Source organism: Carya illinoinensis, chromosome 11 (assembly GCF_018687715.1).
Source record: "Carya illinoinensis cultivar Pawnee chromosome 11, C.illinoinensisPawnee_v1, whole genome shotgun sequence".
In the NCBI taxonomy this organism is placed as follows: Eukaryota; Viridiplantae; Streptophyta; class Magnoliopsida; order Fagales; family Juglandaceae; genus Carya; species Carya illinoinensis.
This window is the reverse complement of record NC_056762.1, coordinates 39,698,232-39,718,464: the sequence shown is the minus strand read 5'-3', so window position 1 is coordinate 39,718,464 and position 20,233 is coordinate 39,698,232. Positions and strand designations below refer to the sequence as shown.

Sequence of the window (20,233 nt, the reverse complement as noted above, 5' to 3'; positions counted from 1 at the left end):
TAAGAGGACTTTTGACAGACCGTAGAACACGTCCTTTAACGCAGCTTAGCTACAAAGAGTATAATGTAAACCAAACAATTTGACCCACTCGAAAATGTGATCGGTCGTGAGTTAGATTCAGACGTCAGCAGATTATTAGCTCATTATCTTGCAGAATGGACCGTGCGTATTTGCAATTGCGGATGCACAGATATTGACAAGAGGCCGTCTCTTTTTCTGGGTATTTTCCTTTTGGTTTTTAACCATGTACTTTTTCACCAAGAAAAACGCAGGTAGAATGCCAGCCGCTTGAGCAATTCGACAGCGGGTTTGCGAGGTCTGGTATCAACAAGATTCCTGTTGCCACTTCATCCTAAGAAGATTAACAAAACGGATCAGAGATTCAGAATAGCCTGCTCCTGTACTCTCTCTCTCTCTCTCTCTGGAGAAGCGATCATCGTCAATGGAGGGTTACGTTCAATACCCTAAAATCGAACTCGAAGATTGCCAACCCAAAGTTTTTTCTCGGCTGGTAACCCATTCTCTCTTGGTTTCTTTCTTTTCTCATACCTTGATATATAACCTTTTCTTTTCCCTTTTGAAATTAATTTATGATACCATTGATTGAAAAATTGATCGGAGTTTCCTGGATTCTGGCAATTAGGTTTCCAAGGAAGTCGAGGAATGCAGAGAAAAGAACAATTTGATACGAACGGGTGCTTTTGAACAAGATGAAAGAACACGGCTGGGAAATTGTGGAAGCGAAGCGCCTAAAGGGGCCGGTGGCCAAAATGATATGCAAGATGTTTCAGGTGCTGTCCATACGAAACAGGGTAAGTTTTTTTATTATGACACACCGCTTTCTGAAGAAACTGGGACTTGGATACCTGTCTCTGCTCCACGCATTTCTGACAGTGAGCATGAAGAATGGAATGGAGGTTCATGCATGAATGGGGGATATATCCCTGACGAGGAACTGGGATGGAATCGGTTTGATGGAGCAGATAAGGAGCTAACCATGTGGGATGTGGTTACTGAGATGTTAGTTGTGGCTCGAGGGAAATTTTTTGCCATTGCTTCAGGTGGTGTCCATGGATGTAAGATTTCTCGGCCGTCGGAGCATATGCTTGAGCAAGCTTGGAAAGAGATGGCTCAAACTCTAACAGAGGCTAATTTTGGTAACATGAAGGAAATTCTTGAAGCAGAGCCTCCACAGTGGCTGGCTGACAGCTCTGCCTCTTCTTGCATGCTGTGTAATGTGCGGTTTCATCCTATCATGCGCTCCAGGCACCACTGTCGTTTTTGTGGAGGGATATTCTGTAACTCGTGCTCTAAAGGAAGGTGCTTGTTGCCCACAAAGTTTCGTACTGGGAATCCAGAACGTGTCTGCGATGTATGCTTTGTGCGGCTTGAGTCTGTCCAATCATACTTGATTGACCGAATTAGTCGGGCTGCTCAGTTGCCAACCCATGATCTGACAGACCTCAGTACTTTGAGATCATGGCTAAATTTTCCATGGGGCCAATCTATGGAATATGAGATTTTTAAGGCCACAAACACCATTGAGGGTTATAACAAGGTAGAACTTAGTTCCTTGGGTAATGTCCTCGATTCCGATAGATTGATGCTTTGAACTTGAGCCAATTATTCAACAGCACACAGAAACAGAAATAAAAATTCAAAAAAAAAAAAAAAAAGAAGATTTTTAGGGAGCTCCCAACACTACGAGTTCAAACGGTTAATGCTTTGTATTTCATTTTAGTATTTATTTTTGACAACTTATGTAGTTCTATGCATGTATATATATATATATTTTTTTTTTGTAGAGGTATTCGACCCATGTCCCTGCTTTCATTCTCTAAGTAGGTTTTGCAGACCTTGAGGATTTCAAAGTTCAAATGGCCTCGGTTCTTTGTGTTGATCATTACCTCTACGCATGGTCGCCCTTTTTTAATACATAAGCAATAAAGAGAAGCCTATTGATTACGTTATCAAACATTTTCTATAGAATGCTAATTGAGTTTTTAAGTTCTTGCATCATCACATGGTTCATGACATACGTGAATAGCATCCATCCACACTTATTAAAGAAAAATAACTTACTGGAATGGCATTGCTCAGGTTGGCACTCTGACACCTGAAAAGTCCATACCGGATGCCATTTGGAAACAAGCAAGAGGCCTAGCAATCCTTACTGTTGCGAAGGTTGGTGTAGTGGTGACCTACAACATTGGAACTGGGCTAGTTATTGCTCGTAGGGAAGATGGATCTTGGTCTCCACCATCTGCCATTTCTTCCTGGGGTGTTGGTTGGGGAGCTCAGGTAGAAATGCTCTATCCATCAAATTTGACTGCTAATCTCCTAGTATTTCTTGGGATCTGCTTGATAAACAATGTAAGTCATTAATATTGACATATAAGACAAGTATGCAAAACCTAGTCAGAGATCGCAAATATTTCAAGAGGGGTTGATTTGTGTGAGCACAGTCAGCACCCCTGATGACATAGATGGCCTCTCAAAGTTTGTCATGACACAGAATAGCCTCTCAATTAGCCTGTCACAGCCCAAAAAATAGTTGGCACCAGCCCAAATTCACGACAAGTTGACAGCCAACTAAGTGTCATTCATCAGTGTTGGCTCAGTTAGGGGGGCTAAGGACATTTATCAGTTCAGGGAGTCAATAGACCCTCTAACACCCATCGGTTTGACTGCCAGTAACAACTAGCAACCAACCCACCTTTATTCATAATAGAAGCCTCAAGGGCTGGTATAGAATGCTTATCTCAGAAGTGGAGGAAGTCAAAGCATGATTTCCTTGAATGAAAACGGCCCAAGATCCTGGTGTTAGTAAGGCCTCATTTAGGATATGCATGTGTAACGTACGATAATAGTGTTAATGCGACCTTTGGGAATCTGGTGTTAGACAAGTGGGAGTCTGTGCATATCACATACTCCCCACCCTTCAGTTTTCATCCTTTTATGACATTTCTGTTTGTAGGATAATTCTTGAAGGTGTTGGCAAGTAGTTAAGGGCCGGTTCTTTCTATTCTTCCCTCTTCTCTTTGATCTTGGTAAACAAATCTGACTGCTTTATGAACTTGGAAGTGTTAATGTTTTGTTCTTGTCTAAACGCATCTAAACGTATAGTTTATCGGTCACATCGTGCTTCAGTTCCCTTTTTCTTGTGCTGGTATTTAGGAGTCTTTAGGCTACGTGTGGAGCTTTTCCATGTGCTTAGAAAAATGATCATTTCTGAAGGTTTTGGCACCTGTAATGTGGTATAGTACTGTGTTAAGACTTCTTTTCCTACATTGTTATCATGCTGACTTCTTTGGAGTGCCCATATCAAAATTTGTTGAACTTTGGCGTCTTGATTTTCAAGTTGTGGATGTGATAATTTAGTCTTCCATTAGTGCTTTTGCATGAAGTTTTATATATTTCTTAAAATCATTTGTATCAAATATTGGGCAGTGAGAAAGAGAGAGACAGATGGGGTTGGTTACTGGAATTCTCTCTCTATCCCTCTCTCTGCACTTTCCATGTACACATGCATCTAACCTGTTTTTGCCTCTACTTGATTCCATTTCATGAAACTTAGTTTTCTGTCTCAATATCAAACAGGCTGGAGGAGAAGTGACGGATTTCATCATTGTATTGAGAAATAAAAGTGCTGTCCAAACATTTAGTGGGAATGTGCATTTCTCAGTTGGAGCAGGTCTGAGTGCAGCTGCTGGCAGCATTGGACGGGCTGCTGAAGCTGATGTACGTGCTGGTGATGGTGGATATGCTGCTTGCTATACATATAGCTGTAGTAAAGGTGATTTTATTTTATTTTATCAGTGCAAGGTTTTACCCGTTCTCCTTCCTTTAAGATAAAATGACAATTTGATCATCAATGGATTCCAGTCAACAGGGATGCACAGTAAATCTTGCTGGCACCTCCTTAAATTAAAAAATTGAAAGAAAAAATTCGTTAAGTTAATTTAAGCTGCATTATGGTTTTTATTGAGGTGCCATCTACATTTGAAGATTTTGAAAAGAATTTGGAGCAATATTGTCGCCCATGTTGTTGGTCTCATGATGGTTTAACGGTTTCCCTTGGGTGGGTGTGGTAGTTCTTATGCATGTAGCATACATATTAGCTCTTGGCTTGTAACAAAGAATTTGATATGTCCATTTTTGCGAATAAACTTCCAAATAATAAGTGAAATCTGCCCTTCATTTGTGATGTTCTGGAAGCTGCAGCTAATCTAGGCTGTGCAGATGAGGGTTTTAAGGGGCATCAAATGAGAAATGCACAGCCTAGATTAGCTGCAGCTTCTGTACTCATTCATGCATGGACTGATGAGTTCATGGATCTGACTTTACAGGTGCATTTATTGGGTGCTCACTTGAAGGTAGTATAGTCACGACCCGATCGCAAGAAAACTCTAGATTTTATGGTAACCCATCCATCAGTGCAGAAGATATACTTCTTGGGTCATTGCCTACACCTCCTGCTGCTGCTGTTCTTTATCAAGCACTTTCCAATCTATTTGAGAAGTTCGAAAGGTAATCCTCTACTTTTGGGTTCACTATTTCCTCCCAATGTAACTAGGGAGGCTCAGACCATGTATAGCTAACTTCTTATCATCCTCCCATTTTCATAAGCTATCATTTGATGCACATGAAGCTATTGGTTCCCAATTGTTGTACAGCTAAAAGAAATGTGGAAAGTGTGATTAAACCACCAAATCAGGTACAATGTGTTGAACACGCAGGAAAGCACTGCCTGTACATAATTTCTAAGGTCTTTATGGAACTTTGTCAATTATGTCAATACCTCAACCTTTATTTTTATCCACTTACTCGGCCACAACTTGCTTCGTATCTCTCCCTTTACATTAAAAAAAAAAAAAATGGCATAAAAAAATTAAAAATCTTCTATTAAAGCTTTTTAAGCATGTCAAATGGACATAAAGGATAAATAGGAGAGTATTGAGACGATGAGATGTTCTTTGGCATTCCTCTAACAGTCCTCGGCAATGCCTTCATGGCTCTGTTGTTGCATTGACAGTTTTAGCACCACATGCCTCTTTGCTGGGGATAAATTATAAGTGAAATACAGAACCAAAGAGTCGGGTGAAAAGAAAAGATTGGCGATGTCTAGTTTACTTGGAACGTGGGAAAAGACCTCCATCAAAGCACAAAGACGGCCAAGTATTTAAGCCGACTCCATGGGCAAAAGTTTTGCTAATGTGTTGTGCAGCCAAGCACTTGTTAAGAAATAATCCGAGGTATAAATCTGCCAAAGCTAAAACACATGGTAAAAGCAGAAAAATACAAGCATTGTTGGGGTCCAAACAAAAGGGAAATATGGAAAGGAAATGCGGGGGTACAAACACAAGACAAAGGCTCTTAACCATTTTCAGCTTTTTAGCTTTGTAGCGACCAATTGGCAAAGTCATACATCTTTCATTATAATTGCTACAAATAGTTGAAAATGATCGTTGAGCCAATTTCTAAAAGAGGTCTAGGCTCTGAACCCAGTTGGAGGCCAGGTTTAGTAATTACAGGTTGAAACTTTGAAACCACAAAACGGAAGGGCGAGTGGTCCTACGCTCTTGCCGATTTGCTCACATCTTAAGGCCTTGGTCAAAAGAATGTATAATGGGCACTCAAAAGTGATAATAATTAACAACCCTGTGGCCGTTACCTGGAATGTTGTGGTTTGGCCCACATCTATTTTCTTTGCCAAAAAATGTTTCCTTCTTTACTGACAAATTTTATTGACCAGAATAGCAACTAAGCATCTCTCACCGATAAACAGTAGCAAATAAAGATGGACTGAAATAATAGACTGAAAAGGAAATGGACTGTACAGCATGCAGAGCACATCATAATGTCAAAGAATATATAAAGAGGACAAGATAGAAGTCTTCTCTATCCAAATTTTCACATAAAGGTCTGCCAGTGCATGCAGAGTACATTATAATGTGAAAGAATGTAAATGACAAGATAACAGTCTTTTCTATCTAAATTTTCACAACAGGTTTGACCATTTAGTCACAAGTAAGAGGTGTTTAGTCATTGAGCATTGCTTCCAATGGCAAACCAAATTAATGGCAGCTCATCCATACATGTATATCAGTCCTTTCAATAGAATTAGTTGAAACAGAGAACCTCCACGTCAAAGTGTTGTAAAAGCACTCCCACACTTGAAGAACTGCTATATATAACTTACAAACCAATAAATCTGCGAAGCAAGGAAAGAAAAGTAAAAAAAGACCTACTGCTCGTGTTCACCTCGATCTTGTTTTTTTTTTCTCCTCCTTCAATAGATCATTCAATAGATCAGAGTTTATACAAAGCAACCACAGATTGTTTCACTTGTGCAATCATCTACCTGCAATATAACATGGCTCAAGAAAGTAAAGAGCAATCCACATGATCCAATTGATTTACATTATCACATGTTCACATCACCACACCTGGTCTTTGAGCCCCCCAGAGTGAGCTCTAGATCATCGGATCCACATTCTTCATGAATCCTCTCTCCTTCCCATGGCTTCACTAGCCCTGTTGTGTTGCTTCCGAATGCAAACTCATCTGAAATCACTTCAGACATGGGAATGTCAGCAGTGTGGTCAGAGCCGGCTGCTATGGCAGGTGAGCATGTACCACTTTGTCCAGGAGTCCACATGCGAGATCCACTACCAGCTAAAGCATCTTCCTTGAAGCCAAATGGGTTTGAAGAGACAAGGCTGAATGTTGGAGAAGTTGGCCCACCCTGAGGCATTCGAATTCCAGCAAACCATTCTGGATCAGGAATAATTTGACGTCCAGGGCTTGGCGGAGTAGAAGATGGAAGGAAGGAGTAATGCTGCCCACCCCAGCCTGGACGGGCAGACTGGTCGTCCCAATCAGTTTTGAAACGTGGTGTACGAGCAGTTGGGGAGCTCAATGGAGGGGTGACAGGAGCACTAATTGAACCGCTATGGATGTAGAGATGGGGGAACTTGGAAGAGGAGGCTGAAGATGATGCAGATGAGAGATTTTTGAGCCATGGGATCAGCGAACTGCCATCAGCATTCGGATTAGCGGCATAGGAGGAGGAGGCTGGGCTTGGGAAAGAAGAGGAGCCTGGGCTTGGGTTGTATGAAACACAGGGACTTGGTTGATAAGATGAGCATGGGCTTGCTGCTGCAGATCCACCAATCACTTCCATGCGATCAACAGGCTTGCATCCCTAAATGTATTTGAAAATGATTGGTAGCAGTAAGGCATAAAAAATAGCTGATGGATAAACCCACAAATTTGATTGGCATTTCACATCAAGTAACGACAAATTTAACCACACAATGTAAATCTTATAATGATATGACTCGTACACCATTACCAAGTAAAACAAAATACATGTATTCCAAAAAATTACTCATCGCCGAACAAAGATGCCACCTTGAGCATTAAAACTTCTGTTGCATGTCCCATGACTAGTCCCTATTCCACCATTTGTAATGTCCAATTCCAATTTACCCAGCTTATCATATTTCGGGCTCTCCACACTAATTCTATCCATGTCTTCTAAAGCATACGACCTTTCATTCTTTTGTATCTTCAACATATTCAATTGGCCAACTCACTGTATTATGTGCCAATTACTACACCCTTAGTATTGCAAAGAATCCCGATTTCCAATATCAAGCTTCCCATCTCATCTGCTCTTGTAAACTACCATGCATTTACATCCAAGTCATTGTCTAACTATGGATACCTCTTTTTTTTATCAGATCAGTAAACAAGGATTTTATTGATGATATAAATAGGCATAGCGCAAGTACATGGGACATATAAAAGAGGGATATCTGAGTGGGAGTCTCCAGCGATACAAGAAAATCATGGCCATTCAAGCCATTGGAAATCTGTTACAATGAATAAAAAAAACCATAGATATGTCCTTCCTCCTTAATAGCTATTCTAAATATTCTGATTTACAATATATGAATTGAGTCTCACAAAAGTACAGTCTCAGTACAACTATTTCCTCAGCCCCACTTAACTTGTCAGGTTAAGTCTACAAAACAGGTCATTCTAATCCATCTGGTACCATTACTCTGTCATACTAAGATTTAATCACTACAGTGGTTATTGATAACGAGAAAAGTAACAAATCAGCTCAAGATCATCCTATTTCCATTTTTGGAATTGTGTTGATATAAAAACCCAAAAAGGTCTCTACAAGTGATCAATACTGCCATAAGAATTACATAAAAGAGGTCTAAAATAAACGGACAGCAAGTAGCCAATAATTACTGTCAATTGCTCAGTATTTAAGCGGCTACCAAAACAGGTCATATGATTGTAAAGTCTCTCCCTCCCTCCCTCATAGTGCGAATGATTCAAGTTACGTTCTCATTTGCAGGAACAGAACTACATTCCCAGCAGGTAACAACCTCATTGTCCCTTGCAAAATAATAAGAATTAAGAAAGCATATGCTAGCCGTTGTCGTACTTCATGAAGGTGTGGCAGTCAAACAAGTAATTGAATACAATTTGGCGACATGCTAGTCCCCTAACCTCATTTATAAATAATTCCATCATCCTTCCCTAAGCTACACTCCTTTTTTTACTGAAGAAGTGGACTGACAAGTTAAATTTAATTCGTAATTCTTATGCACTAGTATTTTGCATATTTCATATCAGAAAGGAGTGTGAGGAGGACATTTTGGATCATGAAGGGACTGAATAAATTAAACCAAAAGCGCAAACGATCCCAGGGATTAAGCCAGTTACCAAACCTGTTCTAGCACGAGCCAAAAGGGCTTTGATACCCAAACAGAACACCATCACAGATTAGGATTCTCTATAGTTTTCCTGTCTCGAAAACTTTCTACAATTCGGAAATAGCTAGACAGCATGCTAACTCTACAATTTAATGTCGGGGTCTACGTTGCTCATGGACAGCATTTAAATATTTAACTATTATGGGTCCACTTTCATTTCTACCAATGCTTAGGATAAAAAAAAAAAATTGTCCTGCCAATGTTTAAGATAAAAAAGATTGGTGGAATTCTCAACTGTCAAGAAGAAATTCATTCCTAACTTCAATACAGGAGGCTTTATTGATTAAACAAGAAGAAATGATCTTAAGTAAATGAAACTGCTAAAACTACAAAAACAGAAACTAATAACTATCACGGGAAGTCTAGGTAAAAAGCAAGTCCAAGGTAGAATACTGAGTACATACTGCAAAAGGGTCCACTTCTGAAAACCACTCGAAAATAAAATACCATGAAAACCTAAAGAGTATATTCGTCTCCTCGAGATCTATGCAGTTCCAGAGTCTGAGAATATAGTCATCAAAAGACTAAAGAAACGGAGAGAATCTATGGCGCTTCACGCGGAAAAGTAATTACAAAGAAAAAAAGAGAGAAAAAAGAAATACTCCCCCGCCTACTGCTAACATGCGCCTACTGACCCTGTCAGTCTCCCAGGTAAAGTGGGTCACTGACACAAGCGCAGTTTAGTAAAACCCGCTACGGCCGCTATCTTTGCTAAAGTGCGCTCGAGGATTGAAGCGCGTATTAGCCAAAAAAAAACAAGAGACACGGGTCTGTTTGGACGGGTTCGTGTGGCCGTGTCTGTTAATACCACAGCCCAGCAAGGCTAGGCGACACGCCTGGTATGCTAAAGTCTTTTGCTACATGAGCCACATATGCGGCGCACGGTAGCAAGAACCCAACGAATCAACAAATGTTTTCTCATCCCAATCTCGGTTGACCGATGGCAGTGCATGTTAGCCCAAATCACGAGAGAAAAAAATAAAAATTAAGTTACCTTACGGTAGGTGGTGCCGTCGGGTTCGACGGTCCAACCGGCCTCGTTGCAGAGGGCCTTGAGAACCTCGTTGTTATCGCAGTGTTTAGGGAGCTTATAGTTGCCATACATTCTCAGCCCGGCGAAGATCTTCGCCGCTATAGCCCTCCGCCGCCTCTCCCTCCTCTTGTTGTTCTCCCTCTCCTTCCACGTCGGCTGTCGACTCCCCGACGTCATCCCTCCCTCTCTCTGCTTTAACAATGAACGTGAAAACCGAAGAAATATTAAGCTCAGAAGCAATTATCAGTGTAACTGCTTCCCAAACAGATCAAGGAAGCCCGCTTGAACAAGCAGAACGTGTAACCGCTTTTCGTTTCTGGTTTGAAAAAGCAGAACGAACTTTGACCTTTCACCTCTCAGCTCGAAATACACATCGCGACCACACCGTTTGGGATGGAATGATCAGTACTAACCTGACCTAACAAACAGAGAGAATTGATAGAGGAAAACCGATTTTAAGCTCCGAGCTGATGAATCAGCGTGAAGCGAGTGGAGAAATGAAGAATCTGGGGGGGAAGGCAACGGTTTGGAATGAATTTTCAGCTGGGAGCTAGCTCTGAGAGCAAGAATTGAAGACGGAGACTAGTTGTTGCATTTCTTTCGGTTTTAGGCTTTGGTTCATTGATCCGATCGGATCTGAGTGAGAAAGCGTCGGAGCTGGATGGGTTAAGACCGGGAATCGGCTCGGTCGAAGGGCGGAACAGCCGGAGAACAGCTGGCGGAATTGGAAGCGGTTCGAAACCCGGAACAAAATCAACATATGAAAATATTGCGATGAATTTGTGTGTGAAAATGAGAAGAGAAAAGCGGGGGAGGGGTTGTGTGTGTCCATACTGTCATGGACTCATGGTGGGCTAAATACGTTGACTGGTCTCAACTGGCCATAATCTTCATTCAATTTACAAATTTTGCCACTAATGAGTAGTTATTTTTTTCTAATTAAGTTATTAACACATGCGCTCTTTTATTCTTTATTTTATTGTTGTGGGAAAATTCATACTGTTGACAATAAAAATCTACAATTCGTGGCGTGATTGACATCATCCTCAGCTCCTAAAACGAAGGTTTAGAATTCGAATTCCACTTTCCAAATGTATAAAAATTAAAATTAAAATTAAAAAACTCCTAAAAATGTCTTAGGACATGAAGCAAAATAAGCAATCATAGTTTAAAGCGAAAACTTTTTATATTAAAAATATAATTCGGATCATTACAAACATCTTGCTTTTTTTTATCATTTATTTTATATTACATAAACAATAATGTGAGTAACAACAACAAACAACGGATATTTTAGCATGATTTTGTAACTTGCATTTATGCAACTAATTATACGAGATTTGACGTCAAATGTGCAATAATAATATTTTGAAATTCATTAGCAAGCTAAGAGAAATGCTTCAGCTAATAAAGAAGTCTTATAAAATTAATTTTATAAATTGACGTAATTTGATGTGATATATTAGATTTACTTTGTAATAAAAATAACTTTATAATCTAACATACCACATTAAATTATTTCAATTTATGGGTTTGTTTTTATATAATCTTTTTGTAAATATGACATTTTTCACAAGCTACACAGTACAAAAACAAATGTTGGTGCATACAAAACTCTTGAACATTTAGAGTTGTGGGCGTTTTTTCCAAATAAATTTAAGGTATAATCATATAAGAGATTTTTAGAATGTTATTGCCTCAGCCATGAAATATATTTTCTTATTAAAAACGCAATTTATGAAACAAATATATGAATAAATGTGGCAAGTATTAGACTAATGAAAATAATTCATCTCATTTAATTATTATAATTTTTTTAAATTTTTACATAAAATATAATAAATAATTTAATTTTTTCAAATGTTAAAATAAAATAATATTAAAAAATAATATTTTATTTAATTTTTAATTTTTATTTCATCTCAATTAACTGTCTAAACGGTAACTTAATAGTTTCTCTTTGAGCACATTGGAACGTAACCTTTCAATATGTTAAAAACCGAAAAATAAATTAAAAAAAAATGTAAGCTCGGAAAGTAATTATTGTCTACAGGGGCGAACTTGGCATTACAAGTTTACAACGAACTAACAAAACAAACCCACATGGTGACGGAGTCAGACGGACTCCTTGCCTCGTTCCGATAACCGTCTCTCTCTGCTGACCAAGCAGAACTCTTCCACGACACGTGGCAGGAACTCGGTGCTCGGTTACATAACCGCCTGTCTGCTTCTGTCCAATGAAAGGAAAGAAACGTTGTACGTGTCAGAGTAGGGCGCACGTGTAAAGGGTGGATGAACGCGACTGTGTCAATGTGTGCGCGTGGGCAAGTTGTGGGTAAGGGCTACTGGCACTTTCACGTGACCATAACCGTGGCATAACCTAATGGGTCCCACGGAACAATCTTAGACACAGCCATTTTCTTTTCTTTTTTCTTTTTGGTCAATTTTATTTTTATTTTCTTAATGCTTATTTTTGGTCAATTGGTGTCTTAGGTATCTGGTAATTCAAATCCTTACAATTTATTTATCTGAAATAAAATATAAAATATAAAAAATAAAAATGAAGCCACGTTATGTCAAGCATGACCGACAGGCACTGAAAATGATGAAAGAGAACATCTCATGTTAAATTCAATTATTTTCAAAATAAATAAAAGTCATTAAATATTTTATAAAAAACTAAATTTATAAACTGATACAAAATATTTTATAAAAGAAACAATTTTACAATTTAACTTACGATATTTAACTATTAATTTACGAGAATTATTATTTTGCTAGGTGACTCAATAGTTGATTAATTTTATAAAATATTTTCGTTTATTATCTTTATCAACAACCAATAATAATGAAGTATTTCTTTTTTGGTAAGTAGACATGCAAATGATATTAACACAAGAAAGATGAGGCGACCCTTTGTTAGGCATTAAGAACACTTTTTCCTATCCATAAGTGTTTTAATCAAAATTTTAAATACTGATTCGATGACCGTTTAAGCTAAGGTACTGAAAAGAAATATTTCGATACCAATATCATTTCAAAATAATTTATATATGAATAAATTAATTATATATGTATAAATTATATTTCAAAACATCCATGCAAGTTTTAAAAAGTTAAAACACAAAAATCTTCAGATGTGAGAATTTGAATGAAAATTATGAAAAAAAACTAAGATTTTTACATTAATTACAAAAATAACACAACCATGCTGGTATTGACTGAAACACACTGAAATGACTTATATTTAACCAGATACGAAACACCTACTTCTCCCATGCCAATTACTGTTCTGGCACAATAAATTCCAACCGGTATGGTATTCAAAACATTGGTTTGAATTGTCTTCCTACTCACCATGGAAATAAAAATCAATCTTCTGATCTTCGGTTTGCGGTTTCTTTTACTTAAAGTAAATAGTATATATTTAACACAAAACATAAGACATTTTGATCGATCTGGTAGACCAAAATACTCCCCTGTTTTATGCTGAACAAGAATGATGATCCTGATCTTTTCCGTGATGATTATTTGGTGGAGTGGGGACCGCATGGGTTGGTATATGGAGGGGTCACATGCAATCCGATATGCAGAAACTTTTCACGGTATAGATAGGATCCGAAAAGAGTAATTTTACGGTCCACCAAATCATTTGTGTTCAGAACCAAACAAGGAGGACTATGAAACAAGATGCACAAAAAAAGATAAAAAAAAATTGGGTCAGTTAAGTAGCAGCATAATAATCTGCCTTGCCATTTTCATACCATTCTTTCTCTTATACTATATCCACATGCAAATTAGCAAATTAGGATTAAAGAAAACATTTAGCTAAAGCAAATAAAGAGATTAAAGCCAATAGCCCCATGTTGAATCTGATTTTAACTTCAGAGAAAAGAGGGGGTGTTCAAAATTCATTGAGAAATTAGCAAAAAGAAAAGAAGGAGCAAGGCAATGACAATGTGATTTTGAAGGGGTGATGCAGGACGAAGTAATTGAGGAGGAGAAATCTATAATCCTAATTTAACTTCTGCCTAATCCTAATTCTAATTTACCTGTAACAAATTCTAATTCTATTTGGAATCTTCAAGCACAAAATAACAACTGTTTGATATAAAACATAACATTAATAGCCTGATTTTACTAAAAAACTTCTCTAGCATCAAGGGGCTGTTACCTGGAACAACATGCAGGTCCTGAAAGAATGCCAGTATGCTTTCATGAGATACTCTGACTTAGCTTCAAAACCTCCTTCAGCAATTTACTGACAGAAACCTTTATTTCATTGGGCACTGCCAGCTCTGGGGGCACCGACTCCAAAGCATACAAGGTGATAACCCTCATAACAACAGCCAAATTTAAATTCTTGGTGTCACCTTTCCACACACTTTGATTCACAAACTTGCACGATTGCTTTAGGACGCATTTAGTGCAAACCTGAGTGTGAGCAGAAAATATTAAAACAAAAGCAACATTATAATCTTTACCTTGAATCCCAAGGTGAACAACATGAGAGGCTATAAAAAGTAACGGGCAATTGGCTCACTGTGTTTTCTTGAATTTCAAAAACTTTTCTGAGTCTTTTAGCAGCAAAAATATTCTTTCTTGCAAGGGAAGGGCAACCAAAGAGGGCAACCTTTTTCAAGTCACTTCCTGACAACCATCTGTATGAATACAAAATCCAAGTTTATCAATATGCCAGACTTGATTGCCATCCATATAAACTCAAATAAACTGTATCGGATATAGATATCACATCACTTTGGGTAAATACGAGAAAAGGTGCTGATGCAGCCAGCAAAAAGCTCTTAGAAAAACAAATATCAAAGTAATTCGAAGATATGATCCAGTTTTGATGTGGGATCTCCTTGGTTAGGAACACGTAGGTTGGACTATCTGGAGTTCATCTTTTATTCTTCCAATTCAATTCATAATCACAATCTCAGGGTCAAACAACATGAAGATTGCTGCAAACTAACTATGTCAAACAACATTGTGTATGATTTACATTATAATTAATTCAGCATGATTCATAAGGCAACGGTATTATGGCACTGTTGTGATCAGGTTCTTGTGACTTGGGTCCACTAAAGATCCAAAGCCTTCATTTTTAGTTCCAAATAACAATTCTTTAGGAAAAGATAAACCTATTGAAGAATATATCTGAAAAATATTCATATAAATGTCAGTCTATTTAGTCCCGAAGCTCTTGCGCACCAAATTAAGAGATGATCATACCCCCTCAAAGAAAACAAGCGGCTATGACAAAAGTGTAGTTTAGCAGACCTACATTCTCTCTTTCAATTGAAAACTCGGTAAATGAGAATTATCTAACCCTCCACCAAATATCTTTCACATTTCAAAGTCGGAAGCACCTTGACTTCATGATTGAAGCCTAAAGGCTTCTATAGCCATTCAACACTTCCAAAACACCACCAACAAGGATAGGTATGATTAAAAACTACAGGAGTCAACTCTTGCAATCCAACCAGGTTACTAGGATTAATATTGCCTGGGTGATGCCTAGGAGGGTGGTAGATCTTCTGGCTTGTTGTAGAGGAATTCAGGGTAATCACCAACTTTCTGCTATTTGGAATGTGGCTCCCCCATGCCTTATGCGGTGTATTTGGCTTGAGAGGAACAGTCGTTGTTTTGAAGATTGAGAATGCTCGATGGGAGGGATTAGAGATTCTTTCTTCCATACATTATTGCTTTGGGCATTGGTTATTGGCATGATGGAATTAACTTGAAGTTTATGTAAATTTGTTAGTATCGAAGTGGAAGATGGTTCTCATACCAGATTTGGTCTGAATGTTGTCAAGAACCGTCTCCAGATGAGTTTTATCAGAAGTTTCAATGATTGTGGGAAGATGAGTTCGGCTCTATAACTTTGTTTTCTAAAGTCGCTTTTCGAGTGGCTATCACGTAATTCCCTTCCCGATGTTTCTTTTTTTTCTTTTTCTTTTTCTTTTTCTGTGTGTTTTCTCTAGTTTACTAACTGTAATGTAATGAGAAGGAACAATCTGTACATGGGTATTGATGTTAATGCAATGAAATGGAAGGATGTTTTATTTCCAAAAAAAAAAATGTATAATTGGATTACGTCTCTTGCATTTCTAGTAAACTTCTTTTTACTTATCAACATATAGTACACAACCCACACGGCCACACGCAAAGATATTGAAAACACGATCATGTTAAGCTCAGAACATTAATTGAGAAGAGCTCTCTATGTAAAATACAACAACCATAATGCACGAAAACCTCACGTTCTTCTTAATTTTCGTTGTATTATAATAATCATATAGATCAATTTTCAAACCAATATCAATGGAGACTTATATAAACAGTTAGAGCCAGTAAAACGTATAAAGGAAAGCTTTCTTACTTCGCAATTTCTTGATTGTCCTTGCCAAACTTCTCAGCAGCAAACTTTATAAAATCCCGGCCATACCTACTCTCAAAACAACCAAATTCCAACTTATTCCCTCGCATAAAATTTGCGTTGTTAAAGTACCCTTCCTTGTACAAATGATTCACAAACACTTCCATATCCGGTGAAAGCTCTTTATAAACCTCCGGCTCTTCCTTTATCCTCTCCGCGTGCCTTTCAATATAGCTCTCTTGATTCGTAAACACTGCATACAAACTCTTGCGCTTACTTTTCTTCGATTCCTTCTTTTTCAAATCATCTTTACAACTAGATTTCGCTTTCAACCTTCTCACCTCTCTCTCCAGTTCCCTCAATCTGCTCTTCAGCTCCTTGTTTTCTTCTTCACTTTCACTCTCGCTGCTTTCAGCATTTTCGCCCAATCTCTCACTCACGGCTTCTTTGAATATCACATCCAATGGTTTCTTGTTTTCTTTCTGATCATTATCTTCTGCTGGTTCAATCCCGTCTTCGAATCGGGGTGAATATGTTTTGGAACTGTAAAATAGTGAGGAACATAAGAGAGATTTGTGTAAGAATGAATTGATTACTTGAGAACGGTGAAGAGGGTTTTGGGGTTTGAAGAGGGTGTGGAAGTGGTGGGAAATAAGGGTTTTGAAGAGAGACATGGCCAAGGGCATGAAAGTATGTTTGAAAATTGAGCGTATTGGGGGTTTAGTGCAATGGGTTGGCGGTTAAAGAGGAAGCCATGGGAGCAACTGAGGTTTAAGGAATGCCATTTTAAGCCGGGTTGGGCAATCGTTTGAGGCCTTCTGGGCCGCTTCAGATTCGGTCGTGGCCCAATAAACTTTTGAATAACGCTACTCGAGGGTTCCGATGTTTAATTTTAGAAAAAAGATATTTGAAGTCGTGAATTGTGAATTGTATTACTGTTAATAATTTACTTATAAATAAAATGTGAGATTTACATAAAAAAAATTAATTTTTTAATAATAAATTTTATGTTTTTTCAAATCGATTATATGACATTTATGTACTTCACGATTTTATGCAAAATTACTCTTAAGGGTAAATAAATAAAAAATATAAAAAACATATAAAAATACCATAAAACTAAGTCGAAACCCATCCTTGAGCTGCACCATCTGTGGGTGTAGGACAAATTCATTTAAAATTAAATCTTCTTGCAAAATACTTCATGTCTTAACTTTTATGCACACATCTCAAAAATAACAAGTGTTATGGCAATAAAAAGATTACATAAAAATAATCTTACAAGTTAACTTAATTTCATGTGATTTATTAGATCTACTTTATAATAAAAGTAATTTTAAAATTCAATAAATTACATCGAGTCACGTCAATTTATGAGATTACTTTTATATAATCTCTTTATAGTTAAAGTATTTTTCCTCAAAAATTACAAGAGAGGTGAAAAAAAAAAAAAACTCATTGCTCATTGGATGGATGTTTCTCTCGTTTAATAAGATCAAACTGAACATCAATAGTGCCTCAAAGGGCAATATGAGATTTGCCTGCTGTGATGGTGTTATTAAGGACCATTTTGGGAAAGTAACTCTGCTTATGGTTTCTCTTGCTTCTTGGGTCTTGGTAAACGTATTTTTATTGAAATTTCAGCTTTGAAACATGACTTGTTGCCATGCTACCAACTTGATATACATGATCTAAAATGGCAAGTTGATTCCTTATTGGTGATAAATTGGTTCCATCAAGGAAAACAGCCACCATGGCCCCTTTTTTTGAGCTTTTGCATGATATTCTCTCGTTCTACAATGTTTATATTCTTTGACGTGTGCCATGTTTTAAAGAGAAAAATGGTGTAGTAGATAGATTTGCAAACCTAAGGACTATTGGATATAGTGCATTTTTAATTCAGCTTCTCAACTTCCAAAGTATCTTTATGGTATCTTCTTGATCGACAAACCTAAATTGATATTTTTTAAAATTAAATGACTTATTTTATTTCGGTTTTATTTATTTTTATTTTTTACACTAAATGTGTGATAACAAAGTCTCAATTCAACTAATCTCGAGAGTGCACAAATTTTCGGTAAGAAGATTTCTGTAAGTACACATCAAGTAATTTAAGGAAAAACTTCTATAATCTGAAGACCTTTAGAAACTATTTACATATAAGAGAATTCAAACTGTAAATTTGGAGGGAGCATACCATCATGACCAGCGCCTATATTACTTGAGACAACTCCTAGTGATTTATTTTTTCAATTTTATAATGTGTCCGGTCTAACTTTTGTTTAGATTAGCTTGAATACTCGTACAGATAGTTTAGTTTACAATTTTTCTTGAAATTTTTGTAATCTCCAAACAATTTTTTTAAATGATATTCTTGATCAAAAGTCAAGGTAATCGATAAAACTAGAACGTACCGTTGTACTTCTTTTAAAAATGCTATCTCTTCAAAATTCCTCAAATAAAAAAAAAAATGAGGGTCGAATTATAATAATACAAGTCAAAATGGATATAAAATATATATTGACAAATGACTCAATAATTTTTGACTTGTCCATATAATGGCCATTAACGTTTGAAAGACAATGCTCGAAATTAAGAATTTTGCTACGTATAAATAAAGTCGTGTAATACTAATTCTTTCATATTTAAAATTTAAATTAGTATTATTTTTAATAAAATTTACTTTTTGACAAATTACATTAGATTAGTACACATATTAATACACAGTTATGTTTATAACTAAATTTTTCCTGAAATTAATTCGATTAATGTGTATACGCTAAGCAGGGACAAAAAGTCAAAATCCCAGTCATCGAGTTTGGGGGAAAATACATTTGACTTAATTTTCATATCATATAAATGCACGTGATTTTTCAATTAACGGGTATAGCTATGATGCAGAAGAATAATGATACATCTATAATTTATTTTTAAATAATTAATTAAATCATAATATTCCATTAAAATAAAATTTCTTATTATAAAATTACTTTTTATTTTATATAGAGTTGTAAATTGATGGTAAAATAGTTCTAAGGATATTGAGTAACAGTATAACTAGCTTTGTATGCGAGATGGATCATACTAACGAGTGTACCGCTAGCACAAACGTGGAGATTTTTTTTTATTATTTTTTAAAAATATTTCTTTAACATTCTTAATTATTAAGAAAATTAAAAAAAAAATACACAATTTTACTAATAATCACTCATTTAATATTAAATAAAAAAAAATTAAAATTCATGAACGATGTATTAGATTGAACAGTACATTTAAAGAGCTCCACTACCATTTCTCATGCGAGATATAGGACCACGGCATCAATGGTAAGAGTCTCGCAATTTTCAGAGTGGAATGAAATATATCATGAGGCCGGCTATTTTGAAAAGTCAAAAGCATAAATCCATATATTTTGGTCTTTCATTTGAAAAACACAAACAAAATCAAAACTTTACAACAATAATTTATATATTTCAAAGGCATACGCATCTCTCGTAGTTTGATTGAAAAAAGTGGGATGGGCTCATAAAAAAATTTATTTATTTTATTACAAAGCTTCATTTTGTTCGAACTACACCGTATGAAACTCGGATAACAATGATTATAAAAGATATTTAATTTATAATTTTAGAAATTTATTTAAGCTTAGGATATGAGAAGGGTAGAATACATGGTGGAAGGTCCAATTCAATAGGTGCCAGGCATTTAGTTTTGGCTCCCGCCACTTCTCATTCTAATTTGGTGATAATCCCTTCTTAAATCAACTTTAGAGACCCAACTAATATATCCAACATGTCTTCTAACCTAGGGGTTGGATCTCCAGTTCTACCTTTCAAGAATCAGAAGATGAGAGGACTAAGGCTAGATGATGGTGTCATTCTCTATATGATTGAAAAATCGTCATATTTGATCTCTCTTTATTTTTCCTTCTAATTTGTTGCCTTCATCTAATAAAAAGTTGAATTAACCTAGGTTTGCAAAACTTATGTTGCAGGTGAGTCACCACTTCAACAAGGG

General features: G+C 36.7%; 3 protein-coding genes across 7 annotated transcripts; 1 reads left to right on the top strand and 2 right to left on the bottom strand.

Annotated features, from left to right (window-relative positions):
- Positions 1 to 89: 89 nt before the first annotated feature.
- Positions 90 to 4,822, top strand: LOC122280540. 3 transcript variants are annotated; one of them, XM_043091487.1, is made up of 5 exons: positions 90 to 511; positions 644 to 1,558; positions 2,101 to 2,373; positions 3,601 to 3,796; positions 4,350 to 4,822. In XM_043091487.1, the coding sequence occupies exons 1-5, from the start codon at positions 443 to 445 to the stop codon at positions 4,532 to 4,534; spliced, it is 1,638 nt and encodes a 545-aa protein (XP_042947421.1). In that variant the 5' UTR covers positions 90 to 442; the 3' UTR covers positions 4,535 to 4,822. The 3 variants fall into 3 exon arrangements, with proteins under 3 accessions (XP_042947421.1, XP_042947423.1, XP_042947422.1); XM_043091488.1 differs by having other exon boundaries at positions 93 to 511; positions 2,101 to 2,301; XM_043091489.1 differs by lacking the exon at positions 2,101 to 2,373 and having other exon boundaries at positions 91 to 511.
- Positions 4,823 to 5,910: 1,088 nt separating this feature from the next.
- On the bottom strand, positions 5,911 to 10,675 carry LOC122280541 (BES1/BZR1 homolog protein 4-like). Of its 2 annotated transcripts, XM_043091491.1 has the most exons (3): positions 9,796 to 10,674; positions 6,450 to 7,207; positions 5,911 to 6,364 (listed from the first exon to the last, which is right to left on the bottom strand). In XM_043091491.1, exons 1-3 carry the CDS (start codon positions 10,009 to 10,011, stop codon positions 6,361 to 6,363), a joined length of 978 nt encoding a protein of 325 aa, XP_042947425.1. In that variant the 5' UTR covers positions 10,012 to 10,674; the 3' UTR covers positions 5,911 to 6,360. The 2 variants fall into 2 exon arrangements, with proteins under 2 accessions (XP_042947425.1, XP_042947424.1); XM_043091490.1 differs by having other exon boundaries at positions 5,911 to 7,207; positions 9,796 to 10,675.
- Positions 10,676 to 11,824: 1,149 nt separating this feature from the next.
- Positions 11,825 to 16,962, bottom strand: LOC122280631. Of its 2 annotated transcripts, none has more exons than XM_043091608.1 (4): positions 16,220 to 16,962; positions 14,378 to 14,495; positions 14,009 to 14,268; positions 11,825 to 12,064 (listed from the first exon to the last, which is right to left on the bottom strand). In XM_043091608.1, the coding sequence occupies exons 1-3, from the start codon at positions 16,900 to 16,902 to the stop codon at positions 14,050 to 14,052; spliced, it is 1,020 nt and encodes a 339-aa protein (XP_042947542.1). In that variant the 5' UTR covers positions 16,903 to 16,962; the 3' UTR covers positions 11,825 to 12,064; positions 14,009 to 14,049. The 2 variants fall into 2 exon arrangements, with proteins under 2 accessions (XP_042947542.1, XP_042947543.1); XM_043091609.1 differs by lacking the exon at positions 11,825 to 12,064 and adding an exon at positions 12,972 to 13,512.
- Between the last annotated feature and the right edge of the window lie 3,271 nt (positions 16,963 to 20,233).